General features: G+C 55.9%; 1 protein-coding gene across 6 annotated transcripts in view; it reads right to left on the bottom strand.

The window, feature by feature from the left end:
- Positions 1-23341, bottom strand: part of FGD5 (FYVE, RhoGEF and PH domain containing 5) — a 122214-nt gene that overhangs the window by 64397 nt on the left and 34476 nt on the right. For all 6 annotated transcript variants that reach the window (XM_055413498.2, XM_055413499.2, XM_055413496.2 and 3 more), the window contains exon 3: positions 322-457. In XM_055413498.2, coding sequence (XP_055269473.2) covers positions 322-457 — 136 coding nt within the window. The remainder of the gene's footprint in view (positions 1-321; positions 458-23341) is intronic.

The following is a 23341-nucleotide window of genomic DNA, read 5'->3' as shown; positions in this document are numbered from 1 at the left end:
CCTGCATGGCAGGCAGATTCTTCACCATTTGAGCCACCATGGAAGCCCCTGCCTCGACTCAAGTCAGGCAGCTCTGTCCCACGTCTCCCCCCACCAAGGCTCTGGGGACCCAGGCGGACGTGAGCAGTCATCCCCGCAGCATCCCGTGGCCCCCGTCTGCCGTGTGTCTTCAGGCAGCAGCGCCGAACGAGATGTGGCCTCTGCGTCCATCCAGGGCTCAGCTGTCTGCAAAGAGCTCCCTCCGCCCGGAGACGGAGGGGAGTGGACCTTCCCTCCACCTTCGCGTCTCTGACTCCCACACCCCACCGGCCTCCCGCCTACCTTGTGGGTGAGGCTGGGGTCTCTTGCAGCGCTGTCCTCCTCCTCCTCCGAGCTTCCACGCTCTTCATCCGACGTGAGGTCCTCCTTGGGGGCCACTGCCGAGATGGGACAGACCTTGTAGGGCTCGGTGTAGGCGCTGGGGACACAGCAGAGAGATAGGGTCAGAGCTGCCAGTCTGGCCAAGGGACAGCGAACCAGCCAGGGCCCCGACAACCCCACGAGCCGTTACCGAATGCTCTGTGCCTCACGGGGACCCAGAGTCAGGTAAGACCAGGCAGGACCTTCTTCCTGCCCCACCCTCGCCAGTTTGCTCTGGTTCACTGGACATTCCAAGCTCTTCGCTGCCTCAGGACCTTTACACATGCTGTTCAAGACAGACCTCTCTCCCCAGTAGCTGCAAGGAGACCCGGGTTCGATCCCTGGGTCAGGAAGATCCCCTGGAGAAGGGAATGGCAACCCACGCCAGTATTCTCGCCTGGAGAACGCCATGGATGGAGAAGCCTGGTGGACTGGCCCCTTCACAGCAGCCTTCTCGCTCCCAGCCACTCTCTCTACACAGCAGAGTGGCTGACTGACAAGACAAACCAGGCCACATCTCACTCTCTTGCTCAAGAACCTTCAATGGCTCCCTCCTGCCTCTGGCAACGTGGTCCCAGATGACTTCTCATAAAATCTCTCTTCATACTAAAAATTCAAGCATGTCGTCTTATTAAATTTTTATCAGTACTGATTCCTGCCCTCTGGGGATGATGGATGGATAGATGGAGAAGCAACCATGAGGAAGGAGTCTCCACCATCTGGAGTGGCTGTGCCAACTCTATTCCAGGCCTTCAACGGGCAGGCTCAGGACCCCTGCCTCAGGCCTGGTCCACACAGGGGGAAGCATGGCCTGGAGGGTACATCAGGAGAGGACACAAGTGCTAGGTTGCGGTGCAAGGAGAGGCTACTCCTGGCACCAGAAAGACCATGGACACCTCTCTCCAGGTCTGCCCGGAGAAGGACCCGAGTCCTCTGGTCCACACGGTGGCCAAGAGCCAGAAAGATCAGGGAGAGGCGGCCTGTTCCTGCCTGGACTCCTGGAGCCGTGTGTGTGTGTGTGTAGTGTGGGCTTACAGTCGTGCACCTGACTGTACAGAGACACAGCCCTGACCCAGGCTGGAGCCGTGTGTGTGCGTGTCTGTGTGTGTGTGTGTGTATTTGGGGCTGCAGTCATGATGGGTGTGTGTGAGTGTGTGTGTGTCTGTGTATGTGTAGTATGGGCCTGTGTGTGTGTGTAGTGTGGGCTTGCAGCCATGCACCTGTGTGCAGACGCACAGCCCTGACCCAGGCTGGAGCCATGTGTGTGTCTATGTATGTGTGTGTGTGTAGTGTGGGCTTACCGTTATGAACCTGTGTGCGGAGGCACAGCCCTGACCCAGGCTGGAGCCATGTGTGTGTCTATGTATGTGTGTGTGTGTAGTGTGGGCTTGCAGCCATGCACCTGTGTGCAGACGCACAGCCCTGACCCAGGCTGGAGCCATGTGTGTGTCTATGTATGTGTGTGTGTGTAGTGTGGGCTTACCGTTATGAACCTGTGTGCGGAGGCACAGCCCTGACCCAGGCTGAAGCCAGGACCTGCTCAGCTATCCAACTGCTTGCCCTTTTGGCCACACTTCTGCCTTTCTCTTTTTCAAAATAATGAGATTGCCCCAAAGTTCGTCTGGGGTTTTCTGTAACATACGTGGAATCTCATTAAAATCATTAGAAAATTTCTTGTCAGAATTTGAAGGATACAAGGTAGAGGGCCAATATATTCAAAATGCTTAAAGAAAAAAACCTGTCAGCTAAGAATCAATCCTGAATTCCATACAACTGTCCTTCAGAACTGCGCTGGACATTAAGACATTCCTAAATAAACCTGCGGCGGCTTGTGACAACAAAATCTGTGCTGCAGGAAGTGTTCGAGGGAGTCCTGCAAAGTGAAATGAAAGGACACTAGACAGAAGCACAAACTCACGGGGAGAAATAAAGGTAATACATGGGAAATTGCAGAACTTCAACGATGAATTCTACCAAACGTTCAAGGAAGAACGCATGCCAATCATTCTAAAATTTTGCCCCCAGAGTTGAAGAGGAGACACTTCCCAACTCATTCCATGAGGCCAGTATTGCCTCCATCCTCCTGGGCAGCGAGTCAGAAACCCGAACATCTCAGGCCTGAACATTAAACGTCTCCCAAGTTCACGTTCACGCCCTCCCTGACTCCACTGGCCCCTCGGTCACAGCCTCGGCACCCAAGCCATCGCCTGCCTGGAGGTCTCTAACACTCGCTTCCAGTTGGCTCCCATCCCTGGGGCTGCCCTCCCATCTCTTCACCCGGTGGCCAGAGGGACCATCTCAGACCCCACCTGATCCTGCCACCCTCCTGCTGAAACTGTCCGGGGTAGTCCAGCACTGCTGGCATTTGGCCCCAGAAGCTCAGCCTGCTGGGCGAAGCTCCACTACCTGGAGGTGCGGGAAGCTAGGCATCCTTGAGCCCCACCCGATGCTGCCCTTAAGTCTGCCCAGCATCGGACACTGCCAGGTATCCGGGAACTTGGGGGGCTCTGCCTCAAGCCAGGCAACAGCTGGACTCCTTGAAGCAGACACTGGGGAGAGAGCTCATGGACACCCAAACTCCAGAGATTGGGAGGGGCTGGCTCAAGGTCACATGGCAAATGGGGGCCAATACACATGGCCTCTGCCAACACTTGATCCCATTTAACAGACATGAAAAATGAGACCAGTTGGGTTCCCTCAGTGCACCGGGCAAATGGGCTTTGCTTTTGTTTTCTGTGCTCTTTTTATTTCCATTTGGAGCGGCAGCAGGAGAATCGCCTTGGACAGAGGAGCCTGGCGGGCTGCAGTCCATGGGTTCACAAAGAGTTGGACACGACTAAGCGGCTTAGCACAACTCCCAGGTGGGGCTGTCTGGATTCAAATCCTGGCCAGGTATTATATTACCTTTCTAAGCCTCAGCAGTGCCCAACTCATTGAGCTGCTGGGAGGGGGTCAATGAATTATACTGCAAGACACTCACAACAGTGCCTGACACATACTAATTCAACAAAGCAGAGCCGGGGCTCTCCAGCCTGCCTTGGCTGAGCACAGATGCTCCATGCTGGGCTAACTGCTGTCTCAAGTCAGCTCGTCTTTAACACCTGCTTCTATTCTGACCTCATCCTGATAACACCCGTGAAGTCACAGCACGTATTCTTAATAAACCACACGATCGCTCACCTGTGGCGTCTTTGACGACAATGACCGTGCCCTCCCCCGAAGGCGCACAGACCTTCAGAGACAAACCCAGGGGGCACGGACCCACACCTGTCCTCAACCCAGCCTCAGCTTCTGGCTAGAAACGTGTCCCGGGCTCTCTTTAATCTACTTCTTCCTCTCACTTTTGTTTTCTAGAAAGATCTAACAAGGGAGTCAGGAGACAAGGGCTGGGGTGCTCTCATGAAATTCTGGCTCATTAATTTCACTGTCCTATTGAGGGGCACAACAGATGGAGGCAAAGTGCCATTAAAAATACGCTTTCACAACATGAAAAAGCGACTGGAATCCCATGCCTTGACAGATTCAATGGAAATCTTAGTGACAGACCCTATCTTAGACTGGAGTCATTAGTTAAATAAGCAAATCAAAATAGTCTAGGACCACTAGTGTCAACAGAACTGCGTCTACACACTTTTGATATTTGCTACCAGGCTGATCTTCAAATTCAGGGGAAGAAAAACACCTCCAAAACATGTTTTCTTAATAACTTCTGCCCAAATGCTCCGACAGACCTTGGAGAGCTCATGACCTTGGAGAGCTCATGTCCTCAGTGAGTAACCACTTCCTCCCTTGGGGGACAGACTGGGAACCCTCACAGAGGGTTCATCCGTTTCCCCAGTTCAGTTCAGTTGCTCAGTCTTGTCCAACTCTTTGCGACCCCATGGACTGCAGCACTCCAGGCCTCCCTGTCCATCACCAACTCCTGGAGTTTACCCAAACTCATGTTCATTGAGTCGGTGATGCCATCCAACCATCTCATCCTCTGTCGTCCCCTTCTTCTCCTGCCTTCAAACTTTCCCAGCATCAGGGTCTTTTCAAATGAGTCAGCTCTTCCCATCAGGTGGCCAAAATACTGGAGTTTCAGCTTCAACTTCAGTCCTTCCAATGAACACCCAGGACTGATCCCCTTTAGGATGGACTGGTTGGATCGCCTTGCAGTCCAAGGGACTCTCAAGAGTCTTCTCCAGCACCACAGTTCAAAAGCATCAATTCTTCAGCGCTCAGCTTTCTTTATAGTCCAACTCTCATATCCATATATGACTACTAGAAAATCCATTTCCCCAGTCCGTCAATATAAACCTGGGAGACAGGTCCTTTGCACAGTATGCCCTAAGGAAGGCTGCAAGGTCTGTATTTTTAGCTATCTGGTTCCTATCTGTTTGGTTTTTGACCATCCAGACTCCGATCTGTGGGTACTGGTAACACAATGGCAAACAAATACTCATTGTCTGTTCCACGGCCTCTCCAGTCAAAATGCCCATTATAATCATATCGAGGGGGACTTCCCTGACGCCCAGTGGCTAAGATTCCACACTCCTAATGCAAGGCGCACAGGTTTGATCCCTGGTCAGGGAGCTAGATCCCACATGCTGTTAACTAAAGATCCGGAGTGCTGCGATTAAGACCCGATGCAGTCAAACAAATAAACATCAAATAATAAATAAATAAAAGTTCTGTTTAAAAAGTCATAACCAGGTGAGGTGTAGTCTCCACACACCTTCTTTGGACGCACCGATATGTGAGAAAGCCGTCTGACCCAGACAGCTGCCGCCTGCTCACTCCCCCGTCTGCACACTGTTCACCCACTTGCCCGCACAGCCACTCACCCCTCCCTCCATCCTTCCCTCCATCCACCCACTCGCCTACCCATTCCTCTGTCCAACTACCCATCCGCTCAGCCAGCCAGCGATCCTTCTATCCATCCAACCCAAGCATCCATCCTTCCATTCCCTCCCTCCCTCACTCACCAAAGCCGAAGCAGTACCTGCTTCAAAGAGCGAGCCCGTGAAGGGATCAAGGGTGACTACAGCGCAGTGCAGAGCACTGGCTGCAAGGACGGGTCCAAACCTCGGGCAGCCCGGTTTGAATCCCAACTCTACCACGTCAAGCAAATTACTGCAGCTTTCCACGTTTTTTTTTTTTTTTAATCTGCAAATCAAGGGTAATGACACATGCTGGGAAAACGGACAAAAATGCCACGTGGTCAGCACTGTCGGTTTTGAGACCAGATGGCCCAGAACTTCGGCATCACATCAAGGAGAGGCACTGTGTGACCTCAGGCAAGGCACCCAACCTCTGTTCCTAATCCACAAACTGCGGATGACTATCTAGGTTCACTGTGGGCTTCAGGGCGAACAGGATGGTAAAAGTGGCCATCTGCTCGACCGTCATATGTCCCTTTTGGCCAGCCTGCAGAGGGGCCAAGTTTTAAATCCCCCAGACTAGTCTCCACAGGGCTGTGTTCTCCCCCTGGGCTGACTTGGGCTTTAAAGGGAACATAAATTAAAGCTGCTCAGAGCTTGTTACCCTAAACGACCCTCCAAATGAGCACAGTCCCTTCCAGCAGCCTGGAGTCATAAAAGGACATGAGTACCCACATGGGGGGGAAGAGCGCTTTGTAAGCTGGCCCGGGGCGGCCTGGCCCTGCCCGTTAAATCCCACGCGGTGTGACACTCACTGGGAGCCGCAACCCTGAGCACAGCCAAAGGGGCCTCGTAACTCATAAAGCGGGAAGGCTGTCCCCTGGGGGAGCCTCTCGCGGGCGCCTAGGGCCCTCGCTCTGCCCCCGCTGGTGCAGTGACATGTGGGAGGAGGCCAGATTGCAGATGTCACAGCCCCTGGCTCCTCTGAGATAGGCTGGAAGCTTCCTGGAGCTCTCCAGCTTGGCAGGGGGGTGCGGGGGGTGTGTGTGCAGGGGCTTCAGCACTGCGATCTCTGGGAGCTGGAAAGTTTGACATGGAGGAGACAGGATGACGGACTCGGCGAATATGACTATCCTCATTAGCGGGGCGGCTGGAAGAGCTTAGAAGCGGATAGAGGAGAGGGCTGGGTGCAAAACCAGGGATTACCAAATCCTCAGACGTGAGTCTAACTCCCTGATTTCAGCACCTTCAGAGTTGACTCAAACGTCCCTCCAGACCTTCTCCAGGACACATCTTCTGCCCTGATTATTTCCTGGTCACTCAAACCTGACCCCTCACCAGTCCCCCTTTTTCAAAGGCTCAGGAAGTTTTCCTGGATACACATATCACCTGCACTGGGGGCTTTGAATCTCAGGCAGTGGAAACCGCCCAGGAAGATGGGGCTCAGAGACCCGAGAGTCCTGCCTTCACCGCTAACCTGCTGCACGGTCACGCTGGTGGGCCTCAGTTTGTGCATCTGTAAAATGGAGGAGAAGACACCCACAGCTGTGAAAAACGGGTGTTGAGGCTGGACTGTGTGCACCCGATAGCCTGGCTGGGGGGTGGCGGGGGGCAGGCTCTGAGAGCAGCTGCCGCCTGCAGTCTTCTCCTGGCCTGAGCCTCTGCTTTGCTCCCTCGGGAGGGAGCACGTCCCACACCCGGGGTCAGCCAAGGGAGAGTGCTCGTAATGCTTCCCAGAAACACGACTGAAGGAGAGGCTTTTCTAAAAGTTCAATTTCCATCTTGCACTAAGTAGAAACAGAAGTGCATCCTTGCTCTCCATCCTCCGATAGCCACGCCCCTTTTCCTCAAGCGTACATGCTTCAGGGTTTTACAGGGATTTGTTTTCTTGTTATAACAGCTTTATTGATGTGTAAGTCACATACCAGAAGGTTTACCCTTTTAAAGGGAACAATCCGGGGCTTTTCAGTGTAGGCACAGAGCTGTGCAGCCATCACCACTATCTAATTTAGAAACTTTTTCATCAACCCAAAGCGAAACCATGTGCCATTTAGCAATCAGTCACATTCCTCTCCTCCCCAATCTCTGGCAGCCGCTAACTCACTTTCTGTCTCCAGTAGGAGTAGCAGTGTCAGTCGCTCGGTCGTGTCCGACTCTTTGCAGCCCCCTGGATTGTAGCCCGCCAGGCTCTTCTGTCCATGGACTTCTCCAGGCAACAGTACTGGAGTGGGCTGCCATTCCCTTCTCGAGGGAGTCTTCCTGGTCCAGGGATCGAACCCGCATCTCCTGCACTGCAGGCAGATTCTTTACCACTGAGTCACCAGGGAAGCCCATGGCTCTGCCTGTTCTAAGCATTTCACACCAATGGAATCATACAGTCAAGTCATTCTTTGTCCTTTTGTGTCTGGCTTCTCTATCACTGCAGGGTGTTCAAGGCCCATGCAACAGCTCTGCACTCTGTTCAGTGGCCACCAACACGCCATGGCATGGCTGTGCCACGTTCTGCTTGTGTCCATCCATCTCTCGAGAGACACTTGGGCTGTTTCCACATCGTGGCTAGCCTGAAGAGTGCTCCTAGGAGCATTCACGTAAGAGGTTTTTGGGGAGGTATGTTTTCATTTCTCTTGGCACACCCAGGTGTGGAAGGGCTGCGTCAAAGGGTGACTCTTCGTTTAACATTTTGAAGAACTGCCGGACTGCTTTTAGCATAGCATCTTGTACTCCACTGGCGGCGCTGAGGGTTCTGACTTCTTCACATCCTCATCCCTGCTTGCTACTGTGTGTCCTTGTTATTTTAGCCTTCCTAGTGGCTTTGCTGGAGAAGGAAATGGCAACCCACTCCAGCGTTCTTGCCTGGAGAATCCCAGGGATGGGGGAGCCTGGTGGGCTGCCGTCTATGGGGTCGCACAGAGTCGGACACGACTGAAGTGACTTAGCAGCAGCAGCAGCAGTGGCTTTGAAGCGGTTTATGGGGATTGTCAAGAATTCTGCTCTCCTTGATCACCGCTCAGCCTCTTCCTGACCCAAACAAACACTACAGTAATTCCTATTCAAAGAGAAATGTAAGTACGATTCCCAAGGCTTCCTTTACAGAAAGTCAAATGAGGTTCAGAGGTGCAGGGAGAACACGTGACTACCTCTGACGGCTCTGCAGAGGCCTCGTAACATGACAGCCTGATATAAAGAGGTAACGACAGAGGAAAGCCGTAGGCCAGAGCCCCAGTCCCGCCAGCGTGACGTTCTCTCTGGTTCTGGCTTCAGGTAAGTCTTTGCTTCCTGCAACGTGGCGTGCCAGGGAAGACGTGTGAAGACCCCTGCGTGTCTGGCTCTCAGCAGCGGCCACACTGTCGGCAGGTGGCCCCCCTCGGACCACTGACCCCGTCTCTGGGGCCACGGGAGAGGACAACGCTAAAGGTCACAGGGTTAGGATTCCACCTCCCGAGGTCAGGCCCCAGCTCGGCCACTTGTCAGCCCAATGCCCTGAGCTCAGCTGCTTAACCTGCCTCAGCTTCCTCACCTGTAACATGGAGATGCTAACAGCACGTCCCCCTCCAGCGTTTATGAGACGACGTGTGTGCATGAGGCGGGTAGACTGCTCATCACCGCGCCCGGCAGGTGGATCCGCTACAATCAGTGTGAGCCAGAGGCCAGAACGTATCGACCTCTTACAGACCCGGGTGGTAACCCCACCTCTGTCACCAGCTTGCTGGGTGGACCCTCTCCTCTCTCTGAGCCCGTTTCCTCATCTGCGACACGAGGAGTCAGAGGTCTTCTGCAGGCCCCACCACCACGACGTTCTGTGAGTTTGCGTCCAAAGGGGCCCCCTGGGAAGCTGAGGGGATGCGTCCCAGTGATTCCTGGCTCATCTCTGCTGTTCTGAGCCATCACATGCGGCCACACCACCACCGCCCCGCCCCTCGCACACCCGCGTCCCTCCCCAGCTCCGCGCTTCTTCCGAGGCTGTTTCAGAATTCCTCCCTGCCTGCCTCCTGCTCCCCTTGCCCCTCACGGTCCAGCCACACACCGCCTCCTCCGGGAAGCCTTCTCCGCCTCGCCAGTGGGATGGGGCTCTCGTCCACAGTTACACGACTGCAGAAATCTGCACCCCTGAGCCAGCTCCCCTACCAGCCACCAGCTCTCTGAGGGCAGGAGTCAGGGGTTCACCGTGCGCTTCGGTGTCTTCCGTGAATGGCACACAGTAGGTACACAACAAGCGCGTGTCAAACAACTATCTACGGAGCTCGGGAACAGCTCAGAGTTTTACTTGGCAAACAAAGCATAGTATACCCTCGAGATGGCAGGCCAAGCCCAAAGGAGAGGCGGCCAGACAAGTCTTAATGCACAGGTGGGCTATTCTGCTAATTAGACCATCCTTAAAAAAAACTTTTTTAATATTTATTTTTATTCACTTACTTGACTGTGCCCAGTCTTAGCTGTACACGTGGGATCCAGTTCCCTGACCAGGATCGAACCCAGGCCCCTGCACTGGGAGCGTGGAGTCTTAGCCTCCGGCTCACCAGGAAGTCCCAGCCGTACTTTTTATACTGCTTTGAGTATGGTTGAAGGTGGGGGTTGGGAGAGCCCAGCCCCGGCACCGTGGGCTGGATCTGGACATGTGTGCGTGCTCACTCAGTCGTGTCCGACTCTTTGCGATCCCATGGACTGTAGCCTGCCAGGCACCCCTGTCCGTGGAATGTTCCAGGCAAGAATACTGGAGTGGGCTGCCATTTCCTCCTCCAGGGGATCTTCCCGACCCAGGGATGGAACCCGCATCTCCTGAACCGCAGGCGATTCTTTACCACCGAGCCACCTGGGAAGCCCCACGTGGACACAGCTGGACAGTAATAGCGGCAGCAGCAGCGACAGTCAGAGAGGCTGAGCCCAGTGATCCTGAGTGCTGTGCTGGCGACGCACCAGCAATGACAAACCCTTCTCCACCACCGTGTCCTGCAGGTGCTAAGGTGCCAATTTCACAGATGAAGAGCTAAGCAGAGACGGGGTACGTGCAGAGCTGGGGTCTGACCTGAATGCAGGGACCCCGGCTTCAGAGCCCGTCCCTGTAACTGCCCCCCTACACTGCTTCCACCAGCAAGAGCAGCCCCGGGGGGTCCGGCCGGGCCTCTGCAGGCGGCGGGGCTCATCCCCAGCGACCCTCTGAGCTACTTGGTGGGACGAGCCCCGCTACCACCCGCCTCCTGCAGCCGGGAATGCTGAGGCTCTGCAGGGCTACATGACCCCCCAGGTCTGCCTTCCCTCCTTCAGCCTCTCCCACCCGGAAGCACACTCAGGTGATCCACACCTGGGCCCGCTGCCCTCTGTGCCGGCGAGACAGACAAGAAAATGTGCAAGAGGCGCCTGGACACACCGGGGTCCGCAGGGCAGCTGGCACCGGAAGGGCGGGAGGCGGGGCCGCCCTGACACATGTGAACACGTGGGTCAAGTGTGGTTGGAGCCGGATGCCTGGATGGGGAACACGGGATCCAGACAGAGACCATCGCCCTAAGGTTGAGACCCAGAAGGGAGGGTGACCCTGGTAAGGGCAACAGGCCTGGACCCAGACACCCGACACGCACACATGCTCTTGTCATGTGACTCATCTGTGGCCGGGCCCAGCAACACCAGCCTCCTCCACCCCCAGTGGGGAAGGAACACTTCCAGAGAAATGCCATGCTCTGCCAAAGGCCTGTGAATGCCCCTTGCTTCTTGAGGGCAGAGCTACTGGCTGAGGACAGATGCCTGGGAAATGCCGAGTCTCCAGGTGGATGAACTCTCCTCTCCAGGCCCAGCTCTGACCTCACCCCCTCTTCCAGGAAGCCTTCCCAGCTACGACCTCACCTCCTCCTTCAGGAAGCCTTCCCAGCTGCGACCTTACCCCCTCTTCCTGGAAGCCTTCCCAGCTACGACCTCACCTCCTCCTCCTGTAAGCCTTCCCTGACCACTGAGCAGGTCTACCATGAACCTAATGAGACTTCAGCTTCAGGCCCCACACCTGCACGAGTCCCTCTCACGGCTTTGTAGATTATTTTCTATCCTTCGTTGTACACTCTTCATCTTAAAGAGACTCCCCAAATTATGTACGCTTCAGAATCTGTCCTGCCCGGCCCCGCCTGCCTGCCAGGACCCTGCTCCCGCTACGTGACCCGGCATCCACGAGCTCCCCTCACTGCTTGTGGCCTTAGCTCTGCACAGGTTTCCCCTACCTCACCAGCCCCCAGTGCTGAACTCTGCACACAGCAGCTGCTCCACCAACCTGCTGGTTTTAGCGGGCTCCTGGGGGAAGGGGCTCCAGCTGGAGTATGCACCTGTGAGTGACACGGATCTGGGTTCGTCCCCGGTCACAGCTGCCCCCCAGCACGGGCACTGCAATTCCCCACAGGCCGAGCGCCTGCTGTCTGCCCCGTCTCACCCGACACGTCACGCGTGCTGACCGGCTACCCCACCCCCGGTGCGGGGGACGCAGAGCGGGGAGGAGACGCCCTTTCTCTGCCCTGAGGCACCCACAGCCCAGCGAGAACACAGATAGACACGCAGGAGAGGGGCACGGAGGGCTGTGAACGCAGCAGTTCAGTTCAGTTCAGTCGCTCAGTCGTGTCCGACTCTTGGCGACCCCATGGACTGCAGCACACCAGGCCTCCCTGTCCATCACCAACTCCCGGAGTTCACTCAAACTCATGTCCATCAAGTCGGTGATGCCATCCAGCCATCTCATCCTCTGTCGTCCCCTTCTCCTCCCACCTTCAATCTTTCCCAGCATCAGGGTCTTCTCCAGTGAGTCAGCTCTTCAAACCAGGTGGCCAAAGTATTGGTTTCAGCTTTAGCATCGGTCCTTCCGATGAATATTCAGGCCTGATTTCCTTTAGGATGGACTGGTTGGATCTCCTTGCAGTCCAAGGGACTCTCAAGAGTCTTCTCCAGCACCAGGCTACCCACTCCAGTACTCTGGCCTGTAAGATTCCATGGACTGTATAGTCCATGGGGTCGCAAAGAGTCGGACACGACTGAGTGAACACAGCAAAGTGGCCCTAAGCTGTGGGGGCGGGAGTGGGGTGAGTGGGGAGGGCCACAGGAGGATTCCAGGCCAGGGCAGACCCCAGCCAGTCTCAAGGTTGAACAGGAGAAGGAGAGGAAAACAAAAGTTAGGAGAGGGCTCCTAGGAATGTCTGTGGAAGAGAGGTGGTGGGGCCTGTGTGCTGCCGAGGGAAGGGCGGGAGGAGGGGCTGGCCGGGCAGCGGGCTCACAAACACCCCTGGAGTCAAGCCTCCTGGGAGGGATGGGGGCCAGCGGAGGTTATAGCCGGGGAAGGACCCAGGCAGCTGGGAGAGTTCACCCTGGCCACGTGGGAAGACCAGCAGGAGGAGACGGCCTGGGTGGGGCCGGGCGAGGCGGGGGCTCAGGCAAGTCCGTGCGACGGAAAGAGGTGAAACAGCCAACTATCACTACCCTCGTTTCACAGATGAGAAGACTGAGGCTCCGAGATGCCGGGAGATTTGCTCAGGGTGACGCGGTGAGCAAAGGGCAGTCCCAAGACTCAGATTCAGGTCTTCCTGTCCAAATAGAACCCCTGTCTCTCGAAGGGTGAATTCGGGGACGGAAAAGCCACTAAGACAGTACCTGACACCTGGCACGGACTCAGAGAATGCTAGTCCCCTTTCCAATTCCTATTCAGGCTTTGAAAAATAACTCGTGCTCCCTGGTGCATTCTGACAGAACTCCACACACACAGACTTCTCGGGCACGCTGCTGTAGCATAAGCGAGGCCAGCCTGCACTGCCGGGGTCACGGGGCTGGCTGGCCCTTCCGCCCTCCTTCTCACTGCTGGGATGCACCAGGTTCGTGAGCACTGCTGCAGGTTGGCTGGGGCTGCAGCAAGCCACCCATTTAACAGGTGGGGAGACTGAGGCCCAGAGCAGAAGGACTAGCGGCAGACACTGCTGTCACCCAGCTCAGAGCTCTTTTTTCCCTCGCTCCCAGGAGCCTCCCTGGGGAGGAGGGGTGGGCTGGCGGGGGGTTTGGGAGGCCGGCAGGGTGTGGCGTCCTGGAGGAAAGAGGCCGGGGAGGGGCAGGGCTGCCCGGGAAGTGGGACCTTTCCCTTCAGCAACAACAAAAAGCCTCGTCCTTGGGGTGGGGAGAGGGGCCCCCGCCCTCAGCCCCACCAGCCGGGCCAAGACACATCTTCCAGGCCCCTCCACCCACCTCCCAGCCTTGTCCTGCATTTCCTGTAAACACCAGCACTTCCTCTGGGGGAGGGCCTGGTGGTGTTGGGGAGAGAAGTGGGGAGGGCCACACCCGGCGGCCCGCGAGCCCAGCACACAATGGCTGGCCCGGGGCTCCGGCTGGCCCCTCCAACAGCCCGGGCCTTCCCTGAGACCCAGAGAAATGCCACCCTTGGTGAGAGCTGGACAGTCCGACGCTCCCCTGGCACAGGCAGGGCAGGGCAAGTCTGCAGGGCCATGCAGGGCGCCCCCGCAGCACCAGCCCCTTCCACCCTGACTGCCGCGTGTACAGTCCTAGAGGTGAGGGCGCTGGTCAGGAGCACAGTGTCTGAAGCCAGCCTGCCTGCGTTTTCAGAAACCTGGTTCTCCGCTGCTTACCATCCAGGCAACCACCTCCACCTCAGTTTTCTCATCTGTGAAATGGAGAATAATAGTGCCAATCTCAACGAGTCATGGTGAGGATTCAGTGAGCTGACGTGGGCTTCCCTCCTGGTGGCTCAGACGGTAAAGACTTGGCCTGCCAGCAGTGGAGAGACAGACGCAGAGAACAGACTTATGGACAAGGGCGTGGGAGAGGAAGCAGAGGGCGAGATGAATGGACCAAGTGGCATGGACGCGTCGCTCCAAATCTTTGTGGTGACGAGACAAAGAACCGAGGAGCATACACTCATCTGACAGAAGCATACACACTACCACATGTAAGAGAGATAGTCAGTGGGAGTCTGCTCTGTGACTCGGGGAACTCAAACCAGGGCCCGGTAACAACTGAGAAGGGTGGCAGGGGGAGGGAGGTGGGGGGGAGGTTCAAGAGGGAGGGGACATATGTATACCTGCAGCTAATTCATGCTGTTGTGTGACAGAAATCAAACCAATTCTGTAAAGCAATCATCCATCAATTAAAAATAAATACATATAATTAATAAAAGAGAATCTGCTTGCCAATGCAGGAGAGCCAGGTTCGATTCCTGGGTCGGGAAGATCCCCTGGAGGAGGAAACAGCAACCCACTCCAGTATTCTTGCTTACAGAATCCCAGAGACAGAGGAGCCTGGCAAGGCTACAGTCCACGGGGCCGCTAAGAGTCAGACACGACTGAGTGACTAGCACGGCTTCTAGTGAGTTGGATACACAATGTCCGTCATATACAGCCCCCAGGACGGTGCCTGGCGGCTGGCAGCTATGTTACTGTCGCTGTTTTCAAGTGTTTACTGAACGCTCCGTGCAGGACAGGCCCACGTCTTCAAGCCCCAGCTCCCCGGAGGCAAGGCAACTCCCCTCCCCTCCCCCGTGCTTCAGTCTCCTCATCTCCAAAGTGAGTGTCAGTCGCTCACTCCTTTCCGACTCTTTGCGACCCCAGGGTACTGTAGCCCGCCAGGCTCCTCTGTCCACGGGGTTCTCCAGGCAAGAACACTGGAGTGGGTTGCCGTGCCCTCCTCCAGGGGATCTTCCCGACCCAGGGATGGAACCCAGGTCTCCTGCACTGCAGGCGGATGCTTTACCGCCTGAGCCACGAACAGCTGTACATCTCTGAAAAGGGCAATTAAAAGCCCTGTTCCGCCCGCCTCCTGAGTCACTGGGAGATCTAGTGAGACAGGAGAGCATTCAACATGTTAGGTGTTTCAGGCAGAAGCTGACATTCCCAAGCAGACCATCCCCAAACCTCACCTTCGACGATAAACTCTGAAAGTTCTCTCTGGGCAGAGTTAACGTTACAGCTACACCGAGAGCTTCCTGCGTACCGAGCCTCAGCCAAGCCCCTGCCCATGTGACCTCCCCGGGACTCTGGAGACAGGCCCAGTCATGGACGGTGGAACCGAGGCTTCAGCCTAACGTGTGCGTGTGTGTGTTGCTCAGTTGCGGCTGACTCTTGGCAACCCCCACCGACCGTAGCCCACCAGGCTCCCCTGGTCCATGGGATTTCCCAGGCAAGAACACAGGAGTGGGCTGCCACTTCCTCCTCCAGGGGAGCTTCCTGACCCAGGGACGGAACCTGTGTCTCTTGTTGTCTCCTGCACTGGCAGGAGGATTCTTCACCACTGAGCCAGTGGGACACCCTTCACTCTAATATGCCATGCCTAAAAACGGGCTGCACAGGACTTCCTCACCACCCGGCTATGGCCTGCGCAGCACTTTACAGTCTGCAAACACCTCAGTGGACCCTCCCCACAAACCTGTGAGGGGGGCATCATCACCTCCACGTAGGAGAGAAGGAAACGAGACCAGAGAGCCCTGGCGACCTGCCCTGGGGGTCCCACACTAGAGAGCAGAAACAGAGACCAGAACGCGTGCCCGGCCCAGCTGAGAGCTCTCCCCTACGCTTGACAATGCCTGCTCCCTGGACGGACGGCAGCGGTGGGTCCCGGCCCAGGATCAGCCCCAGCAACCCCGGTGCCATGTGCGAAGTTCTAGGGGCCTGCGGCCCGGTATCTGGAAGTATTGATGAACCACGCAGCTGAGCCCGCTCTGCGTGTGTGTGTGTCACTGCTTTGAAATACAGGTTCTGGGCTGCAGCGCCAGCTGGCACTGCCCGCCCACCCCCCCCATATGCCCAGGACAGAGACCATGGGAGAGGAAGGCTGGGGAAACCGCCGTCCCACAGGCCATTCTGGCCCAGGATGAAAGAATGTGCTGGAAAAGAGGCAACAAGCTAGGAACAGAACCCTTGGGGATGCTCCTCAGCATACTCCTCCCTCAGCCCCACACTCACGAACCCGTCTTTCAGGTCCCCATGGCGGTGGGGGGGCCATCCGTGGCGGGGGGCTGCCCCCAGGCCAGTCAAAACATGTTCTTCCATGTGAAAGTCAAACCACACACCCTGGTTCAATGATGAGTTTGTCCCCAGTGGGTGATTCAGGTGAGAAGTCTTCTGTGAAACGAGCTGGAAGTACCACCAACCAGTGAAGCGTTTTCATAAGAGTCGCCTTCACCAAAAGGCGCTATGGGCTTCCCTGGTGGCTCAGATGGTAAAGAATCTGCCTCCAGTGCAGGAGATCCAGGTTCGATCCCTGGGTCGGGAAGATCCCCTAGGGATCTTCGGTGTTCTTGCCTAGAGAATCCCATGGAAGAGGAGCCTGGCGGCTACAGTCCATGGGGTCACAGTTGGGCAGGACTGAGAGACTTTCACTTTCTTTCCCTTTACTGAAAGAAACCTCAGGCTCTTTTCCAGCCCCAAAGCCAGCCTCACCCCAACTCCTCAGCCCCCATCCTTCCCCTTTGCCTGCTGGACCACCCTGCCCCCAGCTTCAGTCTCAGCGCCTCTCCAGGCTCTGGATTCATCCGGCTCCTGGTCAGGGAAGAGTTGGGGGATTCCCTTCAGCTCCGTGGGATCTGAACACGAAGCACATCAAGGCAGAGACTGTAGGACAGGAGGGTGATTGCCGTGCCAGGGCCCGCCATGACCATGCTGTTTTGGGTAAGTGGTAACCAGTCCATCATAAAGGATCCAACCAGCCCATCCTAACAGAAATCACTCCTGAACATTCAATGGAAGGACTGATGCTGAAGCTGAAGCTCCAGTACTTTGGCCACCTGATGCGAAGAACTGACTCATTGGAAAAGCCCCTGATGCTGGGAAAGATTGAAGGCAGGAGGAGAAGAGGATGACAGAGGATGAGAGGTTGGACGGCATCACCGACTCGATGGACTTGAGTTTGAGCAAGCTCTGGGAGTTGGTGATGGACAGGGAGGCCTGGCGTGCTGCAGTCCATGGGGTCACAAAGAGTTGGACATGACTGAGCGACTGGACTGAACTGAACTGACCTTGCAAGCCCACTCCAGGCTCTGGGAACCCGCTGTGCTAAACCCTCTCACCTCCTAGACTCAGGAGTCCTGCTACCTTCACCCCAGCTGCACCACTGGTTCCCACACTCCCCGGGACCGAGAAACTTCCCGAACCTCCGCGAGCACGAAGAGGAACTAACAGATAAAGGTGCGGTGATGCCATGGCCTTGGGTGGGAGAGGAGAACCCTGTCCCTGGTGGTACTCAAACACCGGCTGGTTGAGGGCGAAGCGCCCAGTGAGCGGCAGGGCGTCCCCATCTCGGAAGTCCCTTCCAACCCCTAAGTGACTGACTTCACTTGTTTTCAATCCACGCTTCCCAGAGTGAAATAAGTTAGGAGCTGATGGGGCCGGCACGTTGAGGATGACTTCGGAATGCAGCTGGATGGCACCTTTCCTGCAGTCCACCCCGGCTCACAGGGTGGACAGGGGACTCGCTATCTGACTTCAGAACATTCAGCATGAAGAGGGCCTGGGGTGGGGTGAGGGGCATCATGAGGGGTCTGTGGACAAGTGACAGAAAAGGAAAACAAAACCAACTCTCCTGCCCACCCCCACCCCACAAAATAAAAAAAGCTCTAGGTCTGAGTGAGCGATGGAAGAGTATCTTTGGAACCTGGGCTGAGGTTGACACCTGTCATTTCCCAGCTACTCCAAACCCAGACGTAGGGATGTCCTTACACAACTTAGAAGGTAATGAGGCGCCAGTCCTGGGTTACCGCAAATGACCAGACCAACAGCAGCCAGGGAAGAGCAAAGGTGAGGGAAAGACTTTTCAGAAAGAAAAAAAAAAAAAACCAGCACAAACAAAGGCATGGAGGCAGGAGCATGACCAATTTAGGAGACTGTGCATTCAAGCACAGCTCTGCACCACCCCTTTGGAGACACAGTCTTTTAGTCTCCCCAGCAAGCCGAAGCGGCAGGGCTATCGGCTCTGAGGAGCAGAGACGTGAAACCGGGAACCTCAGACCACACGGCTGCGAAACGGTAGCCCGAGTTTTAAACAAAGTCTCTCCAAGACAAAAGCAAGATGGTCAGGCAGTGTGACCTGCATCTCCCTGTCCAGGCCAGCTGTCCCCAAAGGGACCCTTCCCCTGACCCTCCCTTTACGTAAACACAGGCGTGCCAGCCAGGTCCCAAGACTGCCTGCCTCAGGAAAGGACCGGACCAAGGGGAGGCGACTTCCTCACGCCCCTAGCGAAGGAGAGGTTAGATACTTAGAGGAGCGTTCCCAAGGTGCACTGGGGTACCTGGTCTGTTATAAACGCAGATTCCTAGGGCCACACCCCACAGCCTGTGGGTCAGAATCTCTGGGAACAGGTCCTAGAAAACTGCATCTCTGATAGTTTTTTTTTTTCCAAAGGCATGGGAAGAGTTGAGAACTGCTACAGCTAAGAGGGTCAGGAGACTCTGGTTCAAAGCCCAGCTCCCCTAGCCATGCAACCCTGGACAAGCCACTTCCGCTTCCCGAGCCTCAGTTTCTCCGTCTGTCAGGTGGGAATCCCTTCGCGCCAACTCATGTGGTTGCTGCGGGCATGGAAGGAAGTCAGAGAAGCTCGTGGGGTGTACCCAGGTGTGGACCCCGAGAGACCAGCGTGCCTTCCAGCCACCGGACTGGCACTCTGTCCTGAGGGGGCCACACCCCCCGAGTCGGGGCAGGGGGCCACCTGGCACCCAGATGGCGCTCTGCAGGCACTGTCTGTGCAGAACCCTGGGGCACGCGGCTGTCTGTAGCCAGGCCTGACTCAGCCCCCAGGAGAGCGCCTACAGAGGGAAGGGGGAGAGGGGTCCCTCCCATTTCAAGGCCAAGAGGAAAAGATCACAGCAGGGAATTCTGGCTCAGCACACCAGCCTAACTCTCCTGCCAGCTAAAAGCTCTCTTTTAGTAGCGCCCCCGGGGGACAGTCTCCCAGCAGCAGAGACCCCAAGGGCTCCTCGGCTGTTGAGCACAGGACGACTCAGTTCGTCTCTGTGCAGTTCACAGGTACGGAGGCCCTGCTGTGTGCCAGGGGCTGTGCTAAATTCTGGAGGGGGACCCTCCCTTTCATGGAGAGCCAGAGTCTAAAAAGGAAACACATAAATCAAGCAAAATGTCAAACATGAAAAACAGGCGACTTGATTTAGATTCTTGTTTTCTTGAAGAAACCTCAAGGAGTCAATTCTCAGGATTTTTACAAACAAGAATAAGAAACGTAAGGCTTCATTTGATACATACAACTAACTCGAAAAAATAGAATTCTTTTTAAAAAACGTTAATAGCGGGGGAAAAGCACAGCACAGAGGTTTAGGTGGGGCAAGCCGCCTCGGACAAGGGGACGCCCTGGACAGTGGGACCAGGATCTGACAGCCAGCCTCCTGCCAACTACCTGCCCATCTGTCCACCCAGCCAGCACCCACCCTCACACCCGCACACAGTACTGCACCCGCAAGACCCCTGCGAACACGAGGACAAGGAGAAGGGCCTGCTCGCTGGGTTTGCGGTGGAGGGGACCAACAGCTAGGAAGAGGCACACAGCTCCAAAACGGGGAAGGCTGCAGAAAGAGCTCGGGGCCGTAAGAGGAGGAGGGAGAACCTACCGGGAAAATTCAGATGACGTGAGAGATGCCACTAATGGCCAAAAAAAGATACCACGAAGGCTTCAAGGGGAAGGTGGCGCTGGAAACAGGCTGAACCGTGCCCCTGGGAATGAGAACGTGCAGAAAGATGAGCAGAGCAGCTGGGAGGAAAGTGACCACGTGGGCCAGGGCTCAGAAGTCCGAGGCTCGGCAGGAGTGAGGGGAGTGAGAGACTCAACGCCGATCGAGGGATGCAGCAGAGATGTTGCGAGGAGAGGGTCCTGACAGGGTGCCGGGCCTTGAGTGGGTTCCAGGGCCAAGCCTCAGGCCGGAGGTCTCTGTGATGGCCATCCCTGCGCTCCGGCGGTGGGGAGAAGGTTACTCTGAGAAGCGCCTGGCCCCCCCAGAGAATCCCTTCCCAGCCCCAAGGAGCAGCGGGTCTCTGGGTGCCTGTGATGCTGAGGCTGGACTGGGAGACTTGACGCTCCCTCAGCCCCTTGTGGCACAGGGCGGAGGGGCTGCTCTGATCACCACTCCAGCATCTTGAGGACACCTTGGGTTTTCAACATGGAGATGTTTCCCTGGATCCCAGAAAGCTACAGCAGCTCAAGCCAATGCCTATCCAGGGAAAAAGCTCCCCACCCCCGCAACTTAGCTGTCAGGCTGAGCTGCAGAGATGTGAGCCCAGTGCTCAGATGTTAGCAACTGCCCGAGTCCTCTTTGGGAAAAAAGGACTGTGGAGAGCCAGCCCTGGGACCCCAACACGCTCGGGGGTGGGGCTCTGAGACCCTAACACACTTTGGGGTGGGGGGTCTGGGACCCTGGCACACTTTGGGATGGGGGGTCTGGGACCCTGGCACACTTTGGGGTGGGGGTGACTGGGACCCTGGCACACTTGGGGTGGGGGTCTGGAACCCTGGCACACTTCAGGGTGGGGGTCTGGGACCCTGGCACACTTCGGGGTGGGGGTTAGGGACCCTGGCACACTTCGGGGTGGGGGGCCTGGGACCCCGGCACACTTTGGGGTGGGGGGCCTGGGACCCCGGCACACTTTGGGGTGGGGGGCCTGGGACCCTGGCACACTGAAGGGATAGGCTGAAGTGCGTTCCAAATCCCCCGGCAAAGCACACTCAGGTGACTGTGGGAGGCGGGCTGGAGACAGCTGTTTGGGGGGCAGTTCAGTTCAGTTCAGTCGCTCAGTCGTGTCCGACTCTCCGCGACCCCATGAATCACAGCACGCCAGGCCTCCCTATCCATCACCAACTCCCGGAGTACACTCAAACTCATGTCCACAGAGTCGGTGATGCCATCCAGCCATCTCATTCTCTGTCGTCCCCTTCTCCTCCCGCCCCCAACCTTTCCCAGCATCAGAGTCTTTTCCAGTGAGTCAACTCGTCGCATGAGGTGGCCAAAGTATTGCAGTTTCAGCTTCAGCATCAGTCCCTCCAATGAACATCCAGGATTGATCTCCTCTAGAATGGACTGATTGGATCTCCTTGCAGTATAAGGGACTCTCAAGAGTCTTCTCCAGCACCACAGTTCAAAAGCATCGATTCTTCGGCGGTCAGCCTTCTTCACAGTCCAACTCTCACATCCATACATGACCACGGGAAAAACCATTGCCTTGACTAGACGGACCTTGGTTGGCAAAGTAATGTCTCTGCTTTTTAATATACTATCAAGGTTGGTCATAACTTTCCTTCCAAGGAGCAAGCGTATTTCATGGCTGCAATCAGCATCTGCAGTGATTTTGGAGCCCAAAAAAACAAAGTCTGACACTGTTTCCACTGTTTTTCCATCTATTTCCCATGAAGTGATGGGACCAGATGCCATGATCTTTGTTTGGGGGGCAGGGACCCCTTAATCTTATCCGTGAGGTCACCACTGCCTGGTCCCTGGCGATCAGCTTCCTCTCACACCCGGATCCGCGGGCGATGCCCCGGGGACCCCACCCTGCGTCCTCTCTGGATAAGGGGGAAAGGACAGCGGTGGGTGATAGCCATGTCCTTCGATGTCTGATCCTCCCTATCTTTTCTGGAATCTTATCCTAAAAACACACGTCTTCTCCTTAACTAAGCCTGTTCATCTCCCTCCCTTGCTCCAGCAGCCCTTTCTGTGTCTCAGAATCCTGAATTACTCACGCCGACCATCATCTGATACCAGCTAGGGCAGAGCGGCACTGAAACCGGGCCGCCAGGAGCTCAGCGTCGGAGGCCGCCGCGCAGCTCCCACCAGCGCCCAGGGTCATGCTTCTGTTAGCGGTCCTCACGAGCGCTCCTCTCAGATGGGACTAACAGGGCAGGCAGGCCCTCTGGACAGCACCCTGGTCTCCAGCCACCTCTCCTATGGAAATAACCCAGTAAACACCGAAAAAGCTTTCACTAAAAATACGTTCACCTGAGCACACTTTTTGACGCAGCAAGTGATCACCGAAGCCCTGTATACACGGTGAAAGGGAGTATCTGTGCAGTCACTTGGCACTGCCGTATTCCCAGAGCCAACAGACGCTCTCCTTACCAGCTTCATTAATCGAGCAAATCATTTAAGACAATGTGCAGTTAAATAAAATAAAATGAAGGCGTTAGCTGCTCAGTCGTGTCCGACTCTTTGCAACTCCATGGACGGTAGCCCGCCAGGCTCCTCTGTCCATGGGATTCTCCAGGCATGAATACAGGAATGGGATGCCATTTCCTTCTCCAGGGAATCTTCCCAACCCAGGGATGAAACCCAGATCTCCTTGCACTGCAGGCGGATTCTTTACTGTCTGAGACACCTAGGAAGCTAAGCAAGGTAACAGAATTTATGCACAAGGTAAGTGTATCCTTGATAAACCCTATATAAGGGTCATATAAGGACTAAATACAACCCAATGCTAGGATGCTAGCACTGATTATGTCAGTCAGGACTGCCTTTTTTTTTTAAGCCTTCACAGAGCATTCGTGTAAGTGTGCGCATGTGTACAGAGTTATTAACGGCAGCGTTTTCAGAGGAGCCTGGAAACAACCCCAATGGCCATCAACAGTGAAAGTGAAAGTCGCTCGCTGTGTCCGACTCTGCGACCCCGTGGACTATGTGGTCTGTAGGATTCTCCAGGCCAGAATCAACAGGGGACTAGATACTGGCGCTCCTTGCAGTCATCAGAAAGAATGGGGGCAGGACTTCCCTGGTGGCGCAGTAGATAAGAACCTGCCTGCCCACCAGGGGATACAGGTTTGAATCCCACATGCCTCGGAGTGACTAAGCCCCTGAGCCACAACTACTGAAGCCCCCACGCGCTAGGGGCTGTGAGCCACAACTTCTGAAGCCTGAGCGCTTGGACGCCATGCTCCACAAGAGAGACCACCCCAGAGAGAAGCCTGCGAACCCCAACCGGGAGAAGCCCCTACTTGCCACAACTGGAGAAAGCCCACACATAGTGACGACGGCCCAGTGCAAACAAAAATAAAATACAGAAATAAATGATTTTTTTAAATGAAGAAGGGGGGCAGATCTATGTGCCCTGAGCGGGAACAATGTCTGTCAATGTCAACAGAG

This window comes from Moschus berezovskii, chromosome 24 (genome assembly GCF_049115385.1).
Source record: "Moschus berezovskii isolate FMDL1 chromosome 24, NW_MosBer_1.0, whole genome shotgun sequence".
Classification (NCBI taxonomy): domain Eukaryota; kingdom Metazoa; phylum Chordata; class Mammalia; order Artiodactyla; family Moschidae; genus Moschus; species Moschus berezovskii.
This window is presented reverse-complemented; position numbering and strand designations above follow the sequence as displayed.